Raw genomic sequence first — 20,825 nt, forward strand, 5'->3', positions numbered from 1 at the left:
AGGACAAAGGGCTAGGCCTGGACCAAGATGGACAGAAACAGATTCATGTTCCTCATGAATGGAAACCGCAACTGCAGAGCAGTTGTTTTATCTTTTCTTAGCTTATATCTTGCATTCCTGAGCTCAAGAAACGCAAAGTCCAAAAACAAATTCCAAAACTATTGTGGACGGGAATTCAGTCTTTCTCATTTCTCTCCCAATTTTAACATGTGGAAATTTCTAGAAGGTGGCTCTGGTGTCAGAGCCAACAGTCATAGTCCTCTGTCATAGAGGACACTTAATGATCATGAAGGTGATCCAGGAGGAGCCGCACCTCCTCCCCTTGAGAACGTCCCAGTTCGGGTGGTTACACTGTCACTGGGAGGCACTAGTGGGACCTAATGAAGGCGCAGGTTCCAGCAGGACTGCAGCACTGGGAGAGTGTCACCCAAGACTAATGCTCCAGTGGCTGCTCTAGGAGGAGAGGGAGGGGGTCTGAACACCAGAAGGGTGGGCTACACAGGTGAACACCCAGCCCAGACCCGGGGACTGGAGAACCCTGTGGGAGGGGCTCGATGATCCACTTAGCAGAAGGTAAAAATGAAGCTGCAAACCACTATCAGCTGGGTCACAGGCATACTCAGGGGTGCCCCCAAGGAATGCATCTTCAAGGAGGGCCTGCTACTGGGCCCAGCTGCGGTCCACGTCGGAACTGGGGGCAGACAGTCAAGAAAAAAGAAGTAGAACATGTAATAAAATCAAATTAAAGGTTAACGGCTTACAAGTGCTAGGAGTAAAAGAAAGTCGGGGAGATGTGAAAGGCTCAGGAGGAGAGCTGGTGGGCAAGCCCGGCTGGAGCAGCAACCAGTAGAGAAGGGCAGGGGCGGACACTGCTCAGCCCAGAGCCAAGTGGCTACTACTTGGTCCCAGCTAATTATTGCTGTGTCTTCCAATATTTTTAAGAGAAGCCAAAAGTCTGGATTCTTAATTGAAATCTCATTTTTTAAAAAACTAAAACACAAACAAGAAAGAAAAAAAAAGTGTTAACTACTAAATGGTTCCAAATAAACCCATCCACAGAGCACCAATAAAACAAAGCTCCAATTCAAGAGAGATATTATATTGCTTAAAATGGTTAAATTAAAAATTTTCCAGACACATCTTCACCCTCATTCACCCAGTCTTCCAAAAAGTCAGACAAACAAAAATCCCAAATGAGTTCCGGCTATGTCTGCCTCTTTCTCGAGATCATCTGTATTCATGAATCCACATGGTGTTGATAGCTTCTCACTTCCTGCCCCCAGCCTCCTCTAAACATCCCAAACACATTTTTCATAGTCTGACTTATGGCACTGAAACCGTATAAGACCAGATCTATGACAAACCAGCTACTTGGTATTGTTTTGAAAATATTCATCTGGTGATATTTATTTATACCTTAGAATTCAGAGGCTTTAATGATGTTTTAAATATGATTTTGAAATACTTGGGGGAAAAAAAGCAGAAAAGCGATGAAGTGGAAGAGAAAGATAATAAGTTTATGAGGTTCAAATAAATATATCCAGAAAACTGGGTCATTTACATCAGAACTGCAGTCTCGTCTGTTAAAATATGCAAATGACAGCATGAAAAATGGTTTGTGATTTTAAAGAAATATAGCACTACAAACGTCAGTGTGCTTGAACTCAATAACACTTAATGAAACTTCAGACTTCAAATTAATTACTGATTGACTAGAGCATCTAGAGGAAGAACAGCTGTATCAGAGACGTCTAGGAGAGGCTATAAATCTGGAGGCCTCTTTGGAGGACTCTGTGTTGGTCTTTCCCATCAATGCTAGGTTAATGGGGCAACAGGTCACCGGAAAGACCTCTGGTGAGAATCTCAGAAATTGGACTGGTCCATGTTTTCCTGACTTAGTTGTACTTTTGTTAAAATTCTTAACTTGTGGCTTTAATTGCTTACAGTAGTTTGGTGTAAAAGGATATACAAACTTGAGAAGTGGTATTTTATTAATAGATAACGGCACCTTTGGTTGATGGTATTCTCTGCTCACAGTATTGTCTCTTCCCCATCTTTGTCATGTTTTCTTTAGCAGAGTACATTTTCCTGGCCCACTGTTACTGGTCTCGATCATGAGATTTGACATGACTTTGGGGATGTGAAGCAGATACGAAACCTATCAATGTCTGAACAAAAGCCCCTTGTTGAGAGCCACAGCCGAAGGGGCCCCAGCAAACTTCCAGCTGATGCTCATTGGGCTGTTTCCCTGTAAGGGCCACCAAATGCTGCAGTCTGGCTGGGCACAGTTCACGAGCCACTTGTCAAGCAGAAATGAACTTTATTTTTAGAACACACACGCTGCACCACACGAGCTCTTCAGGAATTCCCTCAAAGCCCAACTGCCACCACCGGCTTCCAGCGAGCCTCTCAACCCCCAATGAGCAGCTCCGTGGTCTGAAAGGGTGGGGAAACAGCCCAATGAGCATCACCGCAGAGGAGCCAATCAGCTGGCAGCTGGAAGTTTGCTGGGGCCCCTTCGGCTGTGGCTCTCAACAGCCCCTGATGACTTCTCCTGTGGCCTGAGTTCTATTATGATTTACCATGAGAAACCGAGGCCAGGAAAGCCCAGCTAAGACCACAGAGCCACACAGCTTTCAGCCCACATGCGTCATGAGCAGGCAAATACACATTTGCTCTTGCATGTCCTTCAGGGGCTGGGGTTGCTTGTTACTGCAACAAAAGCTCACTAACACATCACCTTTGCAAGTTAGCTATGACGATTTGTACTACAAGATACAAGTCATGGCTTTGTCTTACATAGTTTACATAATTCAAAACATTCAACCATAACCACACTAGACCTGTAACAAGGAAATTCTCACCTAATGGATAAACGCTTTTTAAAACAGATACTGTTGTGACATGGAGAAGGGAGAGAATATATCAAACACTGCCTATAATAAGAGCTTCACAGAAATGAATAGTCTCCAGTGGGACAATAACATAATAAGATACCAGTGACGAAGTGCTTACAGTGTGGCAGGCATTCATCTAAACACTTGTGCCATTTCCTCAACAGCCAAGGGCTATGGGTCCTATTTCTATCCCTGTTTTATGAATGAGAAAGCAGAAACACAAAGAGGACAACTAACGTGCCCAAAAAAAGAAATGGATAACCTCCTCTTTGTCATTCTCCATATAACTCTGGGTTACTCCTCCTCCAATTTTAGTATTCTGTGTGTCGCGCTTTCCACACAACCAAAACAGGTTCATTAAAAAGTATTTCAAGTATCGTCAGCCCATCACTCAGGAAAAGCACTCTGATGATCAAATGCCCCATAAATTCTGAGAACCATTCTAATAATTATTCTGATTCATTCCCCACATAGCTGTGCCTCCCTTGCTACAACGTCATCCTCAAATCCGCCTCAGATAAGACTCTTCCAAGGATCAGGAACCTGCCTTGCTCTAAATCCCCACCCCAAACCTTCCCCATGTGGGAAATCTATGTTAATTCCACCAAACTAGAGCTATAAAACAGCAATCGTGTAGAGGAATTAAAAAGAGGGAGAGAGAGAGATAAAGAAAGAGATTGAAACTCATAAAAAGGAATTAGCGTATTCTCACGGGCAGGCCTGTGTCACATGTAGGAAACAGGTACAGGGAGCCCTAATGCAATCCTCTAAAATGTTGGGACCATGTTGAAAATATTTTTTGGAGCATCTTGTTCAAAGCCCAAATAAATATATCAGAAACTCCTCTGAGGCTCTTTTCTACTGGCAGATATCCCTTCTTCTACATGCCCTGTCTGTAGCCAATGATCCTCAAGGCTGTTTAGACAAAGCACCAGCTCAGTTCCAAGCCCTCGTTCCCTAGGCTGTGTGCCCCTCTGGAGGAGCTGTGGGCCACCAGAGGATGGGCATCTTCTCCTACTTCTCACATAGGTGACACAGGGCTCATGGCCCTAATCTTGGGATGTTCCAGGTATCCTGTGATGGTGATGATCTGGTTGCCTATCCTGTCCTCACCATGGGTGGGCAGGAGACTCATAAAATATATTGCATCCCACAGTTTTCTTTCAAAGGGAGTGGAAAATGAAACAAGTAACTCTGAAACTGGTGTTCACTTTTAGCATGTAGACATGTAAGACCAGAGGTACCAGATCCAAGGGAAGGTCCTTGAGAAAGGCATGTGGTTTAAGACTACTGATGACCTGGGTCCCAAGGATGGAGACTGGGAGGATAACGTTGAAAGAACCAAGCTCAGCAAGCGGAGGCATGGAAGGCATCTTTCCCAGCACCAGCCAGCCATCATCACAGTCCACTCAGACCTCTCAACGGATACAGTGCCTTCCCAACCATTAGCCACCTGGTGTCAGTTGAATAGCCACTCAGGATCTGACCTGTGATTCAAAGGGTTTTCACTCTATGATCCGGTATGCTTTCCCTATCATGCCAGAGTGACTATAGTCAGTCCCTGGAAGGAGGCAAGACCTAAGTCCAACCCGTTGGTGAGGCCTGACTCACCCTACTGCACAAGAGACACCTAGAGAGACCTCTAGGTCCAAGAGCTGCCAGGGATATGAGATAGGACCAATTTGGTTTCAAGAGACAGAGACCCAGCCCAAACTAGCTCAAACACAAAGTTGGGGGGGGGGTTTGTCTTATATGGCAAGGGCAGAGATGAGGCTGGCCCAAGGAATTCTTACACTTTCTATCTCAGCTTGCCCTCCCCCTTCCTACTCTGTCCCTTGCTCCAGAAAGAACGACTGCCAGGCACCCACACAAACATCCTCAGGCTCCCAGTACTGGAGACCCAAGGAGGCTCTTCCCCACTGATGGGATGGCCTGGTCTGGCATCAGCCAAGTGCCCATTGGCACTGACCACCTTTCATGAAGGTGTGATGGGCCATAACTGGCCCAAACCACTTCGTGCAAATAACCAGAGCAACAGAGGCAGTGACAAATACAGGGACTGCCACTGTGGGGAGGAGCAGGGCAGCAAATGAGCTCCTGAGGAATGGTGAGAAGGTCTTAGGTGCTCTCTGCTTCTCTTCTCAAATCATTCATTAAGAGCCATTGTCCCATGTTTATATGCCCTGGACAGAGCTCTGCTCATGGTCCTCTTCACCTGGCTCTGAGGATGGATGAAGGAGCCAGTACTTCTGCAAAGACACCTGGGCTTTCACATCCCTCATGAATGTGCACACATGCAGAAGCGCATGGAGACAGGGATCACCGCTGTGTTATGTCATCAGAACCAGAACAGTGCCGAGGGCTACCACTGGCAGTCCCCACAGGACTGAGCCACAGTGGGCTACCACTCCTGGGAAGCCACCACTGCTTGGCCCATGCCCAGGCCACCTCTTACAACCTACCTATTCCTGGTCCTAAGAAAACCAAGCTTCCTCCTGGCTCTGGCTTGGCCCAGCTCCAAACTTGCATCTTACAACTCAATCCTCCAGATGAGATGCTTGCTCTCAGCCACAGCTTGGATCAAATACTGGCTTCGACAGGAAGGTCAGGCTTTCCAGTAATGACCTCATCTCTGCCTGACCCCTCGGAATTGTGCCTTCAAACCCACTCAGCCCATTCTTCTCAGCTACCACCCCTACGTCAACAGTGTGACACCATCTAATCTAATCTCTTATGTTAGTCAAGCATGAATCAAAGCAGAAGATGCTCCATACCCTGTCGAAGAGAGGATCATGCTCTCCAGTGATCCCAAGGAATAACATCCAGGAATGTGTCAATAGCCTCAGGGAGGCCAGTGATTGTCCAGTCTGGACCACATCATAAAGGCTGATGGTTTAATGTCCACTCTATAAAGTAATTCTTGCTATTTGCCCTAATATTAGATTCCCCAAACTTCTAAAAATTATGCTATTATCCTGAAAATTTTTCAAATAAAGTCCTATTACTCCAAAATATATAGCCTTAGACCTATTTTTCCCCCTTAACCAAGACAAATGAAGTATTCTATGTCCCAGTAGAAGCTCTTTTCCCCATTCTTATCATTTCAACAATACAGATTTAATATATATATTGGCAAGTAAAAATTCCAAGGAAAATAGTCTTTGGAAAACCACAGAAAGTTCTTTTTAATCAAGTAAATAAGAGACCAAACACCCTCAAGTACTCATAACCCCGATGAGGAATTACAATGAATGAAGTGATGTTGTATTAATTAACTTCTTGGAAGGCATCCATAATACTTAATGGAAATGGAAACATTGGGAGTTCCTAATGCCTGGGAAACACCCATCCACCCACTGAAATCCCAAGAATGCCTGTCATCCACCAAAGAAGCTTCCTAAATCCAATGAAGACTTAGAGGGGGCAAGATGGGATAAGAAGAGAAAAACCAACTTACCCAGCTTTTACACACTGTTTCATTTGTTCTATGATTTGGTTCAACAAGACTTATTACTGATAGCTTCTTTTTCAGAAAGCTGAGACTGAAAAACTCATATTCATTCACTCACTCAGTCACTCAAGGAACAGAAGAAACAAAATATATCCATTCACTGGATTGTCATGTAAGCCAGATCCTGGGCCTAGAGGCCTTGTCTGGTTTCATTCCAAGCCCACAATGATCAAGTAGATAAAAACCAAGCTTACAGTTGGCCACCTGCATGCTTTGTACAATGAATATCAGATGTCAGAGAACCGGCACTGAAATTGACAAGTTAGCTTTGTGGCTCAAAACAGCTTTCCTATAGAAAGAACGTTGACTATTTCAAGTTTCCAAAAAGTAACTTCTGGAGACTCCTCTTTGAGGGGGGAAAAAAAATTCTGAATTATCAGGGAGTTAGATCCAGTCCAATGTCCCAGAACACCTGGCAGGAAACCCCCGAGCTGGGAAGGCTCCTTTCTCCTTTCAAGTCAGGGAGAGAGTAACTACTTCCTAAAGTGACATGAAACGCTCTTGCTCCGCTCAAGTCGAAGTAAAGGAAGGACAAGAGACTCGGGTCCTGAGACTTGGGAAAAAAAGATTCTGTGCTATTTTCTTCTCTCTGGCAGGTCAAGGCATCAATTTCTATTATACAATTTCACACCATCTAGTGAAACTATCTCTATAACCCTGCAAAAAACAGTTGAGTTCCCCGAGTGCACTCCTGTCTCTGTCTGCCGACACCTCTTGCAAAGCTTGGCAAAACAGGCAGGCGTCCAGCGTGGGACGGATAGTAAATGGGCAGACTGACGGGCAGCCCGTGGAATCCTTTGCTTCTAAGTCACCTATCAGTTGTGCATCAGGAACAGCTCCAGATAAGATGCAACTCCAAGAATAAACGCCAAGGTAGAGACAGTTCTGTATCCTGATGAAGACAGTGACCACTCAAGTGCATGTACAGGATAACATTTCACAGAAACACACACAGAGAGAGAGAGAGAGAGAGAGAGAGAGAGAGAGAGAGCGCGCGAGCGCACTACATACAAAGGAAACCTGATGAAATTCAAATAAAATGAATGCAATTGTGCCAATATCAATTTCCCAGGTTTGAGCACTGCACCACAGTTATCACTGGGGAAACAGGGTGCCCAGAATTCTCTGTACTATTCTTTATGAATTCTACAAGTGTTTTAAGTTTATTTTAAAATAAAGGTTTTTAAGGAGTAAGGTAGATAATTATGACAAGCCAAGCACATAAATCGTCAGGTTAAACTGAATTCTGGCAACTAGATTTATGAGGAATATACTGAACTGTACCTCTTTTCTCAGCAATCCTTACCCCAACCAGTGCCGGCCCGTGGAAATACTGCAAGCGACATATGTAATTTTGAGTGTTCTAGTGGCCATGTCAAGGAATGGTCAAAAGAAACAGGCTATACATACACTTCTGGGTGACGAACTGGAAGCTAACTTTGACTAATATTTTATTGAAGCCAGCAACCTAAAATGTCACAATTTCAGCATGGCATAAAACTAGAATTGATAAGAAAACATTTTACATTTTAGTGCTAAGTCTTTGAAACCTGGTGAGCACTTTATTTTACGGTCACTGCTCATTTCAATTGGGACCAGCTGCATTCTAGCACAGGTGTGGCCAGTGGCCACTGGACAGTGTGGCCCCAGGTGCCACCCTCGGTGACACCAGTCACTGTGAGCTCCATTCATAGCCACATCTTTCCATTTCCTTTGGATGAACACTCATCTCCGCCATCTCAGGCCGACTTCACCACGGCCATGGAAAACACTGGAGGGAAGACATCTAAACAGGAAGATGCCACCAAGGAGCTTCCAGAGGTCAACTCATTAAAAACAACAACAGTTCAAATCGCACTTCAGCTTGGAAAAGCCCCAGGGCTTTGAGGACTTTTCAGCACTGTTCTGTGTTCCAGGGGTCAGCTGTGAATGCCTTCTCCCCCATCGTTTTAAAACGTAGAGTTGCAATGATGTTAATGAATTTGGGTTCAGAAGTCAAAAGGTACAGATGCCTTTCCTTTTCGCTCTGACCCAAGTCTGCATTAAAACAAGAATGTCAAAGAACAAAAATGGCTTGAGGTGACCGAAGTCAGTCTTCAGGCTGTTCACTGATCCTGCATCTCTCTGCCTCTGCCCACACGTGGTGGGTTTGCAGCCCCTGCTCCATGCACTTGGACGTGGCCACAAGACTCACCCTGGCCAGGGAGGGGAGTGGCCGTGGCAGGTGCCCCTTCTGAGCAGAAGCTTGAAGAGCCAGAGCACAGGCCAGCATGCGTCCTCCTCCTCCACCACAGCTCCAGCTGGGCCAGCCTGGAGGCTGACCAGACCTCTACCCAATGGAGCCCTCCAAGCAACTCAGGATAGAAACACAGCGTGAGCAAGAAATAAACCTTGGCGGCCGTAAGCCCTGGAGATTTCGAGGCTGTTTGTTATTATGGCATAACTTAGCCTGTCCTAACACATAATTCAATTGTTGAATCTGCACATGTGACATCGACTATTCCATCCAGGATATCTTCCTGAATTTGAGGGCTTATCGCATCTGCTATATAACCCAAGCTTGGTTTTACGGTGGTTTCATTACCAACCATAAAAACTGTAACAGTGGAACTGTATAAACAAACTGAAGACTGTTTTTACTGTAAAACATGAATGTAATATAAATATTTGTCTTTGCCTTCTCTCAGCATCTGTAATGAGAGCAGAAAATTCATGCCATATGTTTATAGTATAAGGGGGAAAATAGATCTCAACGATTCATCCATGTGGGTGCCAGGCACACAGTTTAATATTTTTAATTTATCCATCTTCTTTCACAAGCAAATCCTCCACAAATCATAAAACCCTTAGGATTGTCAGTCACTAAATTCACAGTTATTTCTACAGAGGGGCCCTTACTAGGGAAAATGGGACCATGCAGATGAGGCCAGTTTCTCTGACACAAGGAGGACCTGCAAAGAGAGCCTCTTTTATCACGGGGTGACCCCTGCCTGTCCAGCCACCTCGACATGCCTGAATGTGAGACCACGTCTCCGAGGACTTCAACACACCTACCGACCTCAAGCTGGAAGTGTCCCTGGGCTTGGGATCCTGAGGGCTCCTTTTGTTTTCCTGAATCCTCTTATGGAGAGGCGCTGGGCGTGGGAGGTAGATGGGCCTGTGGGACCACCTGGCGTGGAGGGAGGAGGCATTGCCACCAGCACGAGGCTGTGTCAGCCGCGATCCGGCCTCACACACGCAGAGCAAGGGGGATGTTTTATTTTGGAGCTGCGACTGAGCCCTGATGTGTGACCCAGGTGCTGGGGCGGGCTTCTAGGACTCGAGCCCAAAGGCAGAGAGAATGATTCAATTTTCCCCAAATTGGCTCATGGACTAGAGATTTCTGAAAACTGTCACCAGCCTACAAAATCCAATACTGCAGCAAGAAAGCTTTGAGGAGGCTGCGTGTGGCACTGAAGCCAGACCCGGAAGGCAGACAACTGCTGCCAGGAAGAGGTGAAGGAAGGACAACCTCATGGGTCAAAGCCCACGGTGTGCATGGCACAGAGAGGGACAGGCAGACATGTCCAGCTCGGTGAGCAGCACTTGGCGCCAGTGCAGAGCATGTGCCATGAGCCAGCCACTGTCAGGGCACTGAGTCCTGAGGAGCATCCTGTGATGAGGGGATGCAGCAGGCCCCACCTATACACACACACAGAGATGCATGGAGAAGCCTTGCTACAGAAGGGCAGAGCCAGATTCCAGGCTACAGCAGCCCGATTCCAAAATCCACGCTCTTAATACTAACTACCAACATCAAAGAAAACTTTCCACATGTCGAACCCACTGGTTCCTTGCCACCACAAGTGATAGGAAGCATAAACCAGGTGCTTGCTCTGCCCAAGTATCAAGGAGCTCGGCTGAAGCCAGGCCTCCCTACACACTCAGATGGCTAGGAGTGCTGCTGAAATCATTATGAATAATGTACATGTTGTCACCATGGACAGTAGACTCCTAAGGGCAAGGACAGTGTTGTATGTATCTATATGTGCTCAGAGTCCAGTGGGACACCTGGCATAAAGTGTCAATCGACGTTAGCTCATGGACTAGGTTTCTGAAAACTGTCAAATCAACGTTTGTTGACTGAATAAGGATGCCACTGGACAACCAGCAGACGCGTGACGTGATCAGCGCTGTGTTCGATGCATATTTAAACACCAAAAGCACAGACTGTAAGATCCTCGGAGACAGAACCTTGGCTTCCTGAGTCTCTGCCATGTCAGAAGTTCTTGGGGGCAGTTCATGACTCAGATAGAGGGGGTGACAACTTCTGCTGAATGAAACCGGGGAAGGAAAGCATAAGACAGGAAGCCAGGAGAGCTGGGTAGTGAAGGCACCGTGGGCAGAGACTTGCAGGAGGCAAAGGCCTGTGCTAGGTGGACAAGCTTGGACAAGGTCCTTCCAAGAGAAGAGAACAAGAGAGACAGGAAGAGATGAACAGAGTGAGAGATCAGTCAGACATGAGCCTGGACAGACAGATGGGAGCTGGACCACTCAGGTGCCCGAAGCACCTCATTTTCTTTGCTCATACTTGGATAGAAAATTATCCTGGTACTGGGTGTGTGCTAAGTAAGTACTCAGGTACCATCCTTAGTACTTTATGAACAAGACTGTGTCCATCTTCACGCCCTATTACCATCCAGTGGTACAAGGAGGAGGAAACTGAGTCAACAAGAAGCAAAGGTCACCTGGCTCTTATAAGTGGCAGAAACAGGCTGCAAACTCAGGCCACCAGATCCTCGGTCTGCCACTTAAACCCACGTAATATTTTATACCTTGGTTCCTTTAGGTCGAGGAAGCTGGCAGGTCTTTGCAGCCCTTCCCCAAAGGGAGCCTGGTGCTAGACAGAGACACACTGGTAACTAGATGAGTCCCTTCTAACAGCTACCACACTGAATCTGGGTGGGCTGCTTATTCTTCTTAAATACAGTCTCAATATGCCCCCAGTTTGTCCACTTTCAAATTTAAAATATACGTCCTACCTTTTTTTAAAAAAATCTATATTTAATTATTCGGCATCAGTGAAATTTCACTTTGGGGAATGATAATCTAACATAAATGAATGCTTCCAATAGAAAAAGCTGTAATTTAAAATAAATTACTTTGTTAGTCAGAAAAAAAAATTTGCTCTCTTCATAGGAAGAGAAAATTATTATCTGGTATTAGGTAGCTCGAGTCAATTAGAAAATTGCATCAATAGCAAAGAACCAAATAACCCCCCTAAACTCCTCCTCTCCCAGCGCAGATTTCACTGCTGATCCCGGCCACAGAGTGGGCCGCCTGCTCTGGCCTGAGTTTCATTAAGGCTTAAAGTCAATTAAGCCACGAATTGGAACAATCGTTCCTCCTTTGCAAAGTATTGATGGTTGTTTCCCCCCCACCCCCCGGCCGCTTTAGGGCTTTTCCAGCACTCACAGAGAGATTTATGTTACACAATTTCTTTCTGATTAAAACAAATCATAGCTCAACAATTCTAATTTCCTCCTTTCTAAGCAAGAAATGATCAGAGAACACTGAAAAGTGATCAACCACTACCCCATGCAAAGGCTGGCACCGCAAGACTCCACAGGAGCTGCTGGAGAGCTTCTCTCCACCTGTATCTACCTGTCTTTGCCTACCGGCCTCTACCTCTCTGTCCTTCCTCCGTCTGAGCCCTCCTCCAAGTCTAATTGCCTGCCTGGCTCTCACTCTGTACGCCTGTCTCTGTCTCTCCCATTAATCTCTTTTGGTATACATTTATCTTAACAGACTTCAGGACAATTACTTATTAATCAAAACGGAAGAGGGACATTGGAAGCAAAGCCAACCCAAGCTGGTTCTTCTGACCTAACAGGAAACAAGAAGGTCTTCACATTGACCTTCAAAACCCCCATCATCTCGGGCCTTTTAAAGCAGTTACAGACTTCTGGTTACAGACATCCCTGACCTGGTGGAGGAGAGGAAGGTGATGGCAGTGAGTCTCCTGGATCCATCCACTGGCCCTTTCATGCATCCCCTCTATTGCCGGTTCTGCCTGAGGAGCTGATCTTTCCATAAAGATGTCCACTTTTCTGTCCTTCAGAATCAAGTAGATTTAGGAGTCTACTTACAGCCAATTGTCACTTATCCACAGTGACAAGGAAAGCAGTTAACTGAGACTTCCCAAATAGGGTTAATAATTCTCAAAGAACTAGAATAAAATGCTTTTAATACAATGTACTTTAAATAACGACCCTTTCTTGAACAAGATGGAAGGTGGTTGAAAGATCGGTGACACTTGTAGCATCAATATGAAAATCAATTCACAAAGCTCAATACCCAAAATGTAGACATCTGGTTATTTGCACGTTGTGCTAGTCTGCTTTCCAAAACTAACCAGATAAACTGCCCCTTCCTGCAGGGCAGGATACTGGTAGCTGGGTCACAGCTCTCATGGCTCAGCTGCCAGCCCCGTTTACCTCTCATTCCTTCAATGCATACGGAATGAACATACATGCTATCCCCTGGGTATGCTCCAAGAGGAATGAGATGGGCGAGGATGGGTCCTCACACAGCATTTCTGTTACTGATATACCATGTCAGCAGGCACAAGGTCCTGGACATCCCTGTGCCTCCTGACTTCACATGAGAATAGAATTCATATGAGCAACCAAACAGGTCTATCACAAAGATGAATTAATGCACTTAAAGTGCTCAGCACAGTGACTAGAGCACAAGAATCATGCCATGGTCATATTTATTATCATAAAAGAAGGAGAACTAAACCACCCAAATTCAACATGAAGCATCAGGCACCACATCTCCATTTTGAGGCAATTCTACATTCATTAAAAAAAAAAAAAAAATTGACACATGTTCACTGTTCATACCCTGCCTTCTGGTGCAAAGGTGCCCTTACTACCAGGCTGACTGCAGTCTACCACACTTCATTCTTCAAGGGTCCTGCTATGAGGCACATGAAGAAACTCTTTCCTGAACTATCTCAAGCTACTATGTGCCCTCTCACAAGCTCCCCTAGTGCTGGCCTGGATTCTATGGCAGTATCACCTCATTAAAAAGTCCTTCTACACGGTCTGTGATCACCTACTGCACCTAGTAACATAAGAGATATTTGGACAATTTTTCTGAAAAATCTTGGGGTGGAGCTGATTGGTACCAGTCTTGGTTGGTAACTGGGTTATGAGAACACTTGACTTTAGCAAGCCAAAACAAAAAATTTGAACCTGCCCTCTTAGAAAAAGCAAAGAGAGCAAGAGTTGGCGAGTGGTACTTCTCAACTTCTGCACGTATCCCAGTCTCCTGGAGGGATGGCAGAACACAGATCGCTGGGGCCCCATCTCCACAGACCCTGACCTGTAGTTTGGGGATAGATCCTAAGAATCTGCCTTTCCAACAAGTTCTCAGTTGATGTGGACACTGTGGGTCAGGACTCGTGCTCTGAGGAACACGGTCTGAGATTCTACAACCTTGGAAACCATAGGGATTAATAATGAAAGACTATCGAGCCGATAACAGATGTGCCCTAGCCTTTCCTGCCTTAAAATGAGCACCCTGCGAGCCCCTACCCCCTTCTATTTCTGTCTTCTTGCTTACAATTTGATGCAGGCTTTAAGCATCCTGTAATTCATCAACTAATTCTCTCCTGGCTACACATTCTAAGTAATTAAAGTTCAGTAATAACTTATTCTTTCTGCTCCAGCACCTGCATTTCATTTGTTTATTTTCCCAGAGTCATAAATCTGAAGGGCTGTCAAAGTGCCATAATATTAGTGCAATAATCAAAGTTAATTAGTCCCTCTCAATAAACAACAACAAAGCCATTACAAAGATGCATGAAGTTTCTCCCAGCTACCCCGTTTACAGACTGCATTGTAGTCCCAACAATTCGAATCTCAAGATTGTCGGCAAACAGGGCAGAGTTCCTCAGTCACTTCAAAGAGGACTGTGCTCTTGGCTTGTGCTGATTCATTAACTCCAGCCCCCGCATCTGCTGCCTGCTGCGGGACAGGAGGGCTGACAAAGTGCTCCCCAGATGCCTAGCCTTGCCACGCGCGTCCCAAGCTCCAATAATGAAAGAGGACAAGGGTTGCAAAGAAATGAGAGGGGCCAATCGCACTGCCAACTTTCAGTAACCCCGTATCCTCAATAACTTTGGGTTTATTATTTAGGGAGTTTGAGGGATGCAAGTATTAGTTGGGTTTGATAAGGCGGCAGCCAGTGGAACTAAGGGCAGAGCCAGGGCTGGTGGGCAGAGGGCTCCTGGAGGAAGGTTCTGTCCTCATTACAAGGGAGACTGGTAATGAAGAGATGGGCAAGATAGGATGGACTGCCAGGGAGCGAGGGGCTAATCCATCAGAAAAGGAGCTCACAGCAAACCTAGATACCCCTGATCGGAGAGGGAAATGGGGCCTGCATGCTGTTAGTAAGTAGAGACTCCCAACCTCCCTAAGAAAGGGTCACTAGGTTCAGCCCACACTCTGGTGGAGGAGAATCAAGCTCCACCTCTGCAAGAGAGGATCACCCAAGAATTTGCGGCTACCCTGTACAACCACTAAAGCCACTTCTGAGCCTTCCTTTTATAAGGTCTTCAAAACCATTTGCATCCCCCAATTGACTGTGGGACAGAGACTTGTTCCAAGGAATCCGCTACGAACATGGGGTGGGCTTGGCCAGCTCCACTTTTCTTCAGCACTAACCCGAGTCACTACCAGGACAGGGACACAGTGCACATGACAGTGCCCTCTCTGCCTGCTGGAATGGAAGGCGCTCCTGCTCCTTCCCTCAAAGTCAATCAAAGTTTGACTTCGATTAAGAAATGAAGAGAGCCTTGGCTACTTATGCTCTGGCCATTTAGCAAAAATGATGCAAGCTCACAGGAGGTAGGCCTTGGGGCTCCTGGGATGGAATGAACTTACTTGGCATATCAAAAAGACATGGGAGCCAGGGGAAGATGCTACATGGATGCTCGGGTCCCTCCCAAACCCTTATGCTGTCATCCCCTTCCCCATCTGAGAGGGGTCTTTGAGAGGTACTTAGGCTGGGAGAACAGAGAAGGGAAAGAATTAATGTCCTTACAGGAGGAGAAAGGGAACCATCCCCTCACTCGCTCCCTTCTCCCTCTCTGTCCCTGCCCCCCTTTCTCTACTCTCCACCACAGTAAGCAGATGCCTGTGTGTTCACCAGGAAGAAGGACCTCACCGAGCACCCAGGCATCCCCGACTTCCGGCCTCCAGAACCCTGAGGAATAAATGCTCCTCACACCACCAGCCCAGGCACTGCTGCCAGGGCAATCTGAACCAGGAGGAAGAGGACTGTTTCCCCAACAGGATCCACAAGTGCATCCATTTTCGGGAACTGTGCTGGACAAGACAGCCTCTCCTGCAGCTCCATTCACTGAACCCCCACCGGGTGCCAGATCCTGAGCAGCAGATTCTGTGTGCCACTCACTCCGTCCTTACAACCACAGAGAGCCATTATGATGAGAGCCCTCCTGCAGGCAAATAAGCCCAGGTTGAAAGACTGACCAGCTCTGCCCAGGGATGCCAGGGAGCCAGTGTGGGTACCAGTTCCATCGCGGGTCAGTAGGACTCCAGACCAAACAGTACCCCTCCTCCTCTGAGCTGCCTCTGCATAGATTAAAAGTCAGTTGTGTTTGAAATATTTAAATATTTATTTATTTGTCTAAAATAAACCTGCCCTGTCACCATCTAAGAGAGGCTGCCTGGTCTCCAGTTGCATCTCTATTTGTCCTTGTGAGGAAGGTTTTAACAGCACAGGACTGGTCTCCTCTGCTTAATCTCACACACTACATCTGAAGCCTCTGAATGCCCCATAATAAATATGAAAAACAGTCTCAAGCTTATTTTTTTTTTCCTCTTAAATAACAGAACCTAAAAGCTGAGCAGCCAGAAGCAGGCCCTTCAGCCTGACTCAAAACCATGCAAAGATGAAATCCATCTCTTCAAACTATGTCAAAATTGCTTAATAAGAACTCAGGGGACCCCATATTAATGGGAGGGTACATCTGCTTTGGTTGCACATGACTGGGAGAGAGGGTCTGCAGCTAGCCACCTGTGCCTGACTTCCACCCTTTAAAGCCCTGTGGTTAATCACAGCACTTGTTACAGAAAGGTTACAATGGAGATAAAGTTCGAAAAGACTCACTTTAAAACCGTAAGCAGTGGTCAAGGGGGGTGGGGGGGGGAAGAGGTGGTGAGCAAAGAATAATGAATAGTAGGTAAGAATAAGCCAATGGAAAGTTCTTAGGAGCAGAAATGAAATGGGAAACTTGGAGGGAAGAACCAAGCACAATTTTTAGGTATTCTGAAGACAGAGAAAACTCAGAATATTTTAGCAACCAATTATGTCTATGAGCAGGATAAATAATTTATTATCTGATAAAGAATCTTTCCTGGGCCTGTGACAAGAAAGGTCAAATAGGCAACTTAAGTAGAACAATAAACCCACTGCGGGGCGAAGAGAAGCGTGAAGGCGCAGGGCAGGGGTTCTTTGACCAGGTCGCTCAATCCCGGGATCACAAAGGGTACAGAGGATGCTCTTTGCCAGGGACCACAGCACCGACACATAGTCAATGTTAGGAAACATTCATACACATACATGTGAATGTCTATGAATACAACACGGGGCTAAATACTTGACAAACCCAGGCCAACCTTCTGCACCACACAAACCAGGAATTTTGGATTGTTGGAGAACCTTGGGATCCAGAGGTATGGCTACCCATCCTGGACCCACCACTTCCCTCCCACCAGGGTGAGCTTTTGTGGTCTCAGCAGGGTCTAAGTGCTGAGTAGAGTGACTAAGGGCCTTGGACAAGGAAATAGGGGGACCCATCCCACCTGCAGGTAACAATAAATGATAGTTGGAAACACAAGCGTCCCAGGGAAGAGTTTTAGGAGTTTGCCTTTACTGTGAGTGTGTGCCTTTTGATTCGAGCGAGTGGTTTATGCAGTTCTCGCTGGTTCACAGACTTGTTTATTTCATACTTTATTTATTGAAAATCCAATACTCTGCAGAAAAACAATTTCTAAAACAAAGAAATGGGGAACCAATCTAGAGGCTGATTTAGGATGAACTTCCCCCATAATCTATGAGTGTTAATAATATTAACAGTCTTATGTTTTGGTTCAGCTGAGGATCATTTGGAACTATGGGGACCAGGTCTGTAACCGGCAATGCACTGAATGGTGGCAGCTTGTCCCAGCCAAGATGCCAGCTCAGACAGGCGCCAGGCTGGCATGCTGGCCTCCACACGCAGCAGGCCTTGCCCCGGGACCTACACACATCCCACCTGAGGGCCACTCTTAGGAAAGTCAAGCTACAGGAATGCACGTTCAGTACCAAAGGAGATGGGGGAGTTCCTGTACGCAGCAAAGCGACATCGGCTCACGAAGTGACTGGGTGCATTTGAGGGAGCCTAAAAGTGGCTGCATTTCTGGAGAAGTTCTTAAAGCTGTGAGCAATTCATTGCTCAGCATCCTCATCCCTCCCTAACATGACATGAAAATGAAGGGTGTCAGAACCTATTAAAAACGCAGCAAACTGTTGAACCCATGAACCTAATACAGCGCGTGGTACTAAGGGTTTCGATCCAGTCACTCTTTCCAGTGCTTATTAATGAGGCCCCCATGACATGACACCACGGGAGCTTTCCTCTTCACACCAAGGAGATAAACAGGCTGAGCACCAACGCAACTGAAGACTGAGATGATTACCATCCTGCAGCATCAAACCATGTGGCTGGGACCAACTGAGCATGCGCAGTCTCCTGAAACATGCACATTCTATTGCCTCTGACTAATAAATCTTTTATTTTTACCCCTCGCCTCCCTGCTTTCTCAATAACCACTTTGATATAGACCCTGGCTTGCTGTTCCTGATGACTAATCCCTTAATCATCTTTCCTAAATATATGCAAAGTGTAGTTCTTTGTAAATACAAAAGAAAAAGCAATCACATAAATAATTAAGATGGCTTTTCACATGACAGTTGAGTGCTAATATGAGGTACACTGGAAATCAACAAACTAAATACACATCTATTAAAACGTAGGAGTCCAGACATATGAAGACAGAAGAAAAATTCATTGCACCTGCACTCGAATCCTGCTGATGAACATCCTACCCGCAGCGCCTCTCAGCCACTGGGTGAGGGTGGGGAAAGCAAGCGTCACCCTGCACTTCACGTATGAATGAGAATTTATTATCATTATTGTTATTAATAGCAGCAGCTAACATTTAGTTGTGCACTTAATCTTTCCACACAATGTGTTAATGCTTTATACACATACAGTCAGTGTGTTCAATAGAACAACCTATCTCTCTTGACAGAGACATGATCATTTGTAATTTATACATGGAGAAAGCAAAGTTTAGGCAAGTTAAGAAACTTGCCCAAGGTCAGAGGGTGTGTGTGTTTCTAATCTTTCCAATTTAACATATTTTATAACAATGGTCATCACCCAGTCGTGGTTTGCACCCCCAGGAAACACGGCAATGTCTAGACACATCTTTGGTGCCCCGGTAGCGCTGGGATGAAGGGCGAGGGTGAGGGAAGTCCTAGTGAGCTCAGGGTCCTACAAGCTCTAGGACAGTGTGAGACCCAGCCTGCGGACTGAGGCCAGTGCTCCAAGAAGATGCCATGAGACGCCTTGAGGATCTGATGTTTGGGACCTCCTGGGACTCTTCATTAAGTGGGTAATACGAGCGTCACTGAGCCAGATCCCTGATGCATGCACCTGGCTCACGGCATGTCCTCCCGGCCAGCCTCCAGAAGACTGGAAGTCCAGGCCAAACTGACAGACAAGACAGGAAAAAGCCTTGGCTTCCAGTCTCTCACAGAGACCCAGCCTCAGACTAAATGTCCCCGGGACAATCCTACCCCGTGATAGGGGACTGGGATCATGACACACGCTGGGGTGTCGGGTGGGCCAAACAGTAACACCAAGAGAGGCATTGGCCCCTCTTGCCATGTCAGCCCACTTCTCCCACCAAACTGACTCACCCCGAGGGCTGTCCCAGGCCCAGTGGATGCAAGACTCAGGGCGCCCACACCTCACTGGAGGTCAGGCCCCACTGTGAGCTCTCTCGCATGTCCTGTTCCACCCTTGGCAGGGTACCAACGGCCACAGGTGAGGCCGTGAGGCCGGCTGGCCACTTCTAACCACCCTCCCCCAGTCTGGATCTGCCCAGCCACAGCCCCACCCCCTTTTCTTCCTGAAAATGACTAGAAGGTCAGTGGGAACCTCAGGCCCATCTGCTCCAGCTCCTCCCAACCTTCTCCTCTACAGGACCATAAGTTTTACATCACAAGTTTTTTTTCCCCCCACCTCAAGGATCTAGAATTTAGAAAGCAAAATGGGAAACTAATAGGATCCCACTTTGGCCTTTCGAGAGCTTGCTTTTGATTATCAAGTAAACTCTGATGCCTAATCAGCTATTATTCTTCACGTGCAACACCCCTTAGATGTCCTCAGATCTCAGGACAATGAGTGGGACATGCCATACGTCCATGACAGGGCAACAAAACCCCATTCCAATAGATACCAAGGGACAGCAGAAGCCATGGCACCGCAGGACTCAAACACACCTGCCAGGGAATCCTGCACCCACCCCAGGGAAGCAGGAAAAGATGAGCTTCCTGCTCAGTCACAACGGCTCCTGGTGAGCCCTAAAAAAGAGGAAGCACTCATCTTAAAGGTACAGACACCAGCCTGCAGTCCGGGTAGCAGATGGTGGGGGGCATATCTGTCAGTCCCTGAGCTGCAACACAGGCGTGAGCCCACACCCAAAGGAACTTCGTGTAAACGTGAGTGGGGGCTGACAGGCTTCCCCTTTTTTTTCGTCTACACGGAATGGGTTGGCCTCTTAGGAGGGTGGTTTTCTCCTGCTGCCCACGGGATCCTACTGCCTTTTCACGTCCTCTCGTACTTCTAACCTTGGAGCATCCAACACATCTAACAGAAAGGCACATGCCTATGAAAAAAGCAATTATTAGCACTAATAATTGAACATTGAACAGGACTTTTGTTTTTGTTTTTGTTTTTGTTTTGATACCAAGAATGGAACCCAGGGGTGTCCCCAGCCCTTTTATTTTTGAGACCGGGTCTCACTACATATTGCCAAGCCTGGTCCCAACTCAAGCGCCTTGCCTCCATGCCTATCATATAGGTTCTCATTTCTACATGGAAAGTGTTTTCACACAAGCTCCACTTTACAAAGTAGCTCAATCTCCAAAAACAGAGGCTTGAGAGCTCTGAAAGGGTATCTTGAATGTAAAGGACACCAGAGTGCCTCAGAGTTGCTTCTGCTAAGAGAGATGACCAGTCCTGATTTGAATCACTCAAATAGCACTGACCGACTTTGAAAGCAGAATCTGAA

General features: G+C 46.4%; 1 protein-coding gene across 10 annotated transcripts in view; it reads right to left on the reverse strand.

Moving 5' to 3' along the window:
* Wwox (WW domain containing oxidoreductase) overlaps window positions 1-20,825 on the reverse strand; it is an 875,116-nt gene that overhangs the window by 797,083 nt on the left and 57,208 nt on the right. The window contains exon 6 of one of the 10 annotated variants that reach the window (XM_048792603.1): window positions 13,966-14,386. The exons of 8 other annotated variants lie outside the window; for them this stretch is intronic. In XM_048792603.1, the coding sequence (XP_048648560.1) occupies window positions 14,354-14,386 (33 nt within the window). In that variant the 3' untranslated portion in view covers window positions 13,966-14,353. One more of the 10 variants, XM_048792597.1, reaches the window with a different exon arrangement.

Source organism: Marmota marmota, unplaced genomic scaffold (genome assembly GCF_001458135.2).
Source record: "Marmota marmota marmota unplaced genomic scaffold, marMar, whole genome shotgun sequence".
Lineage (NCBI taxonomy): Eukaryota > Metazoa > Chordata > Mammalia > Rodentia > Sciuridae > Marmota > Marmota marmota.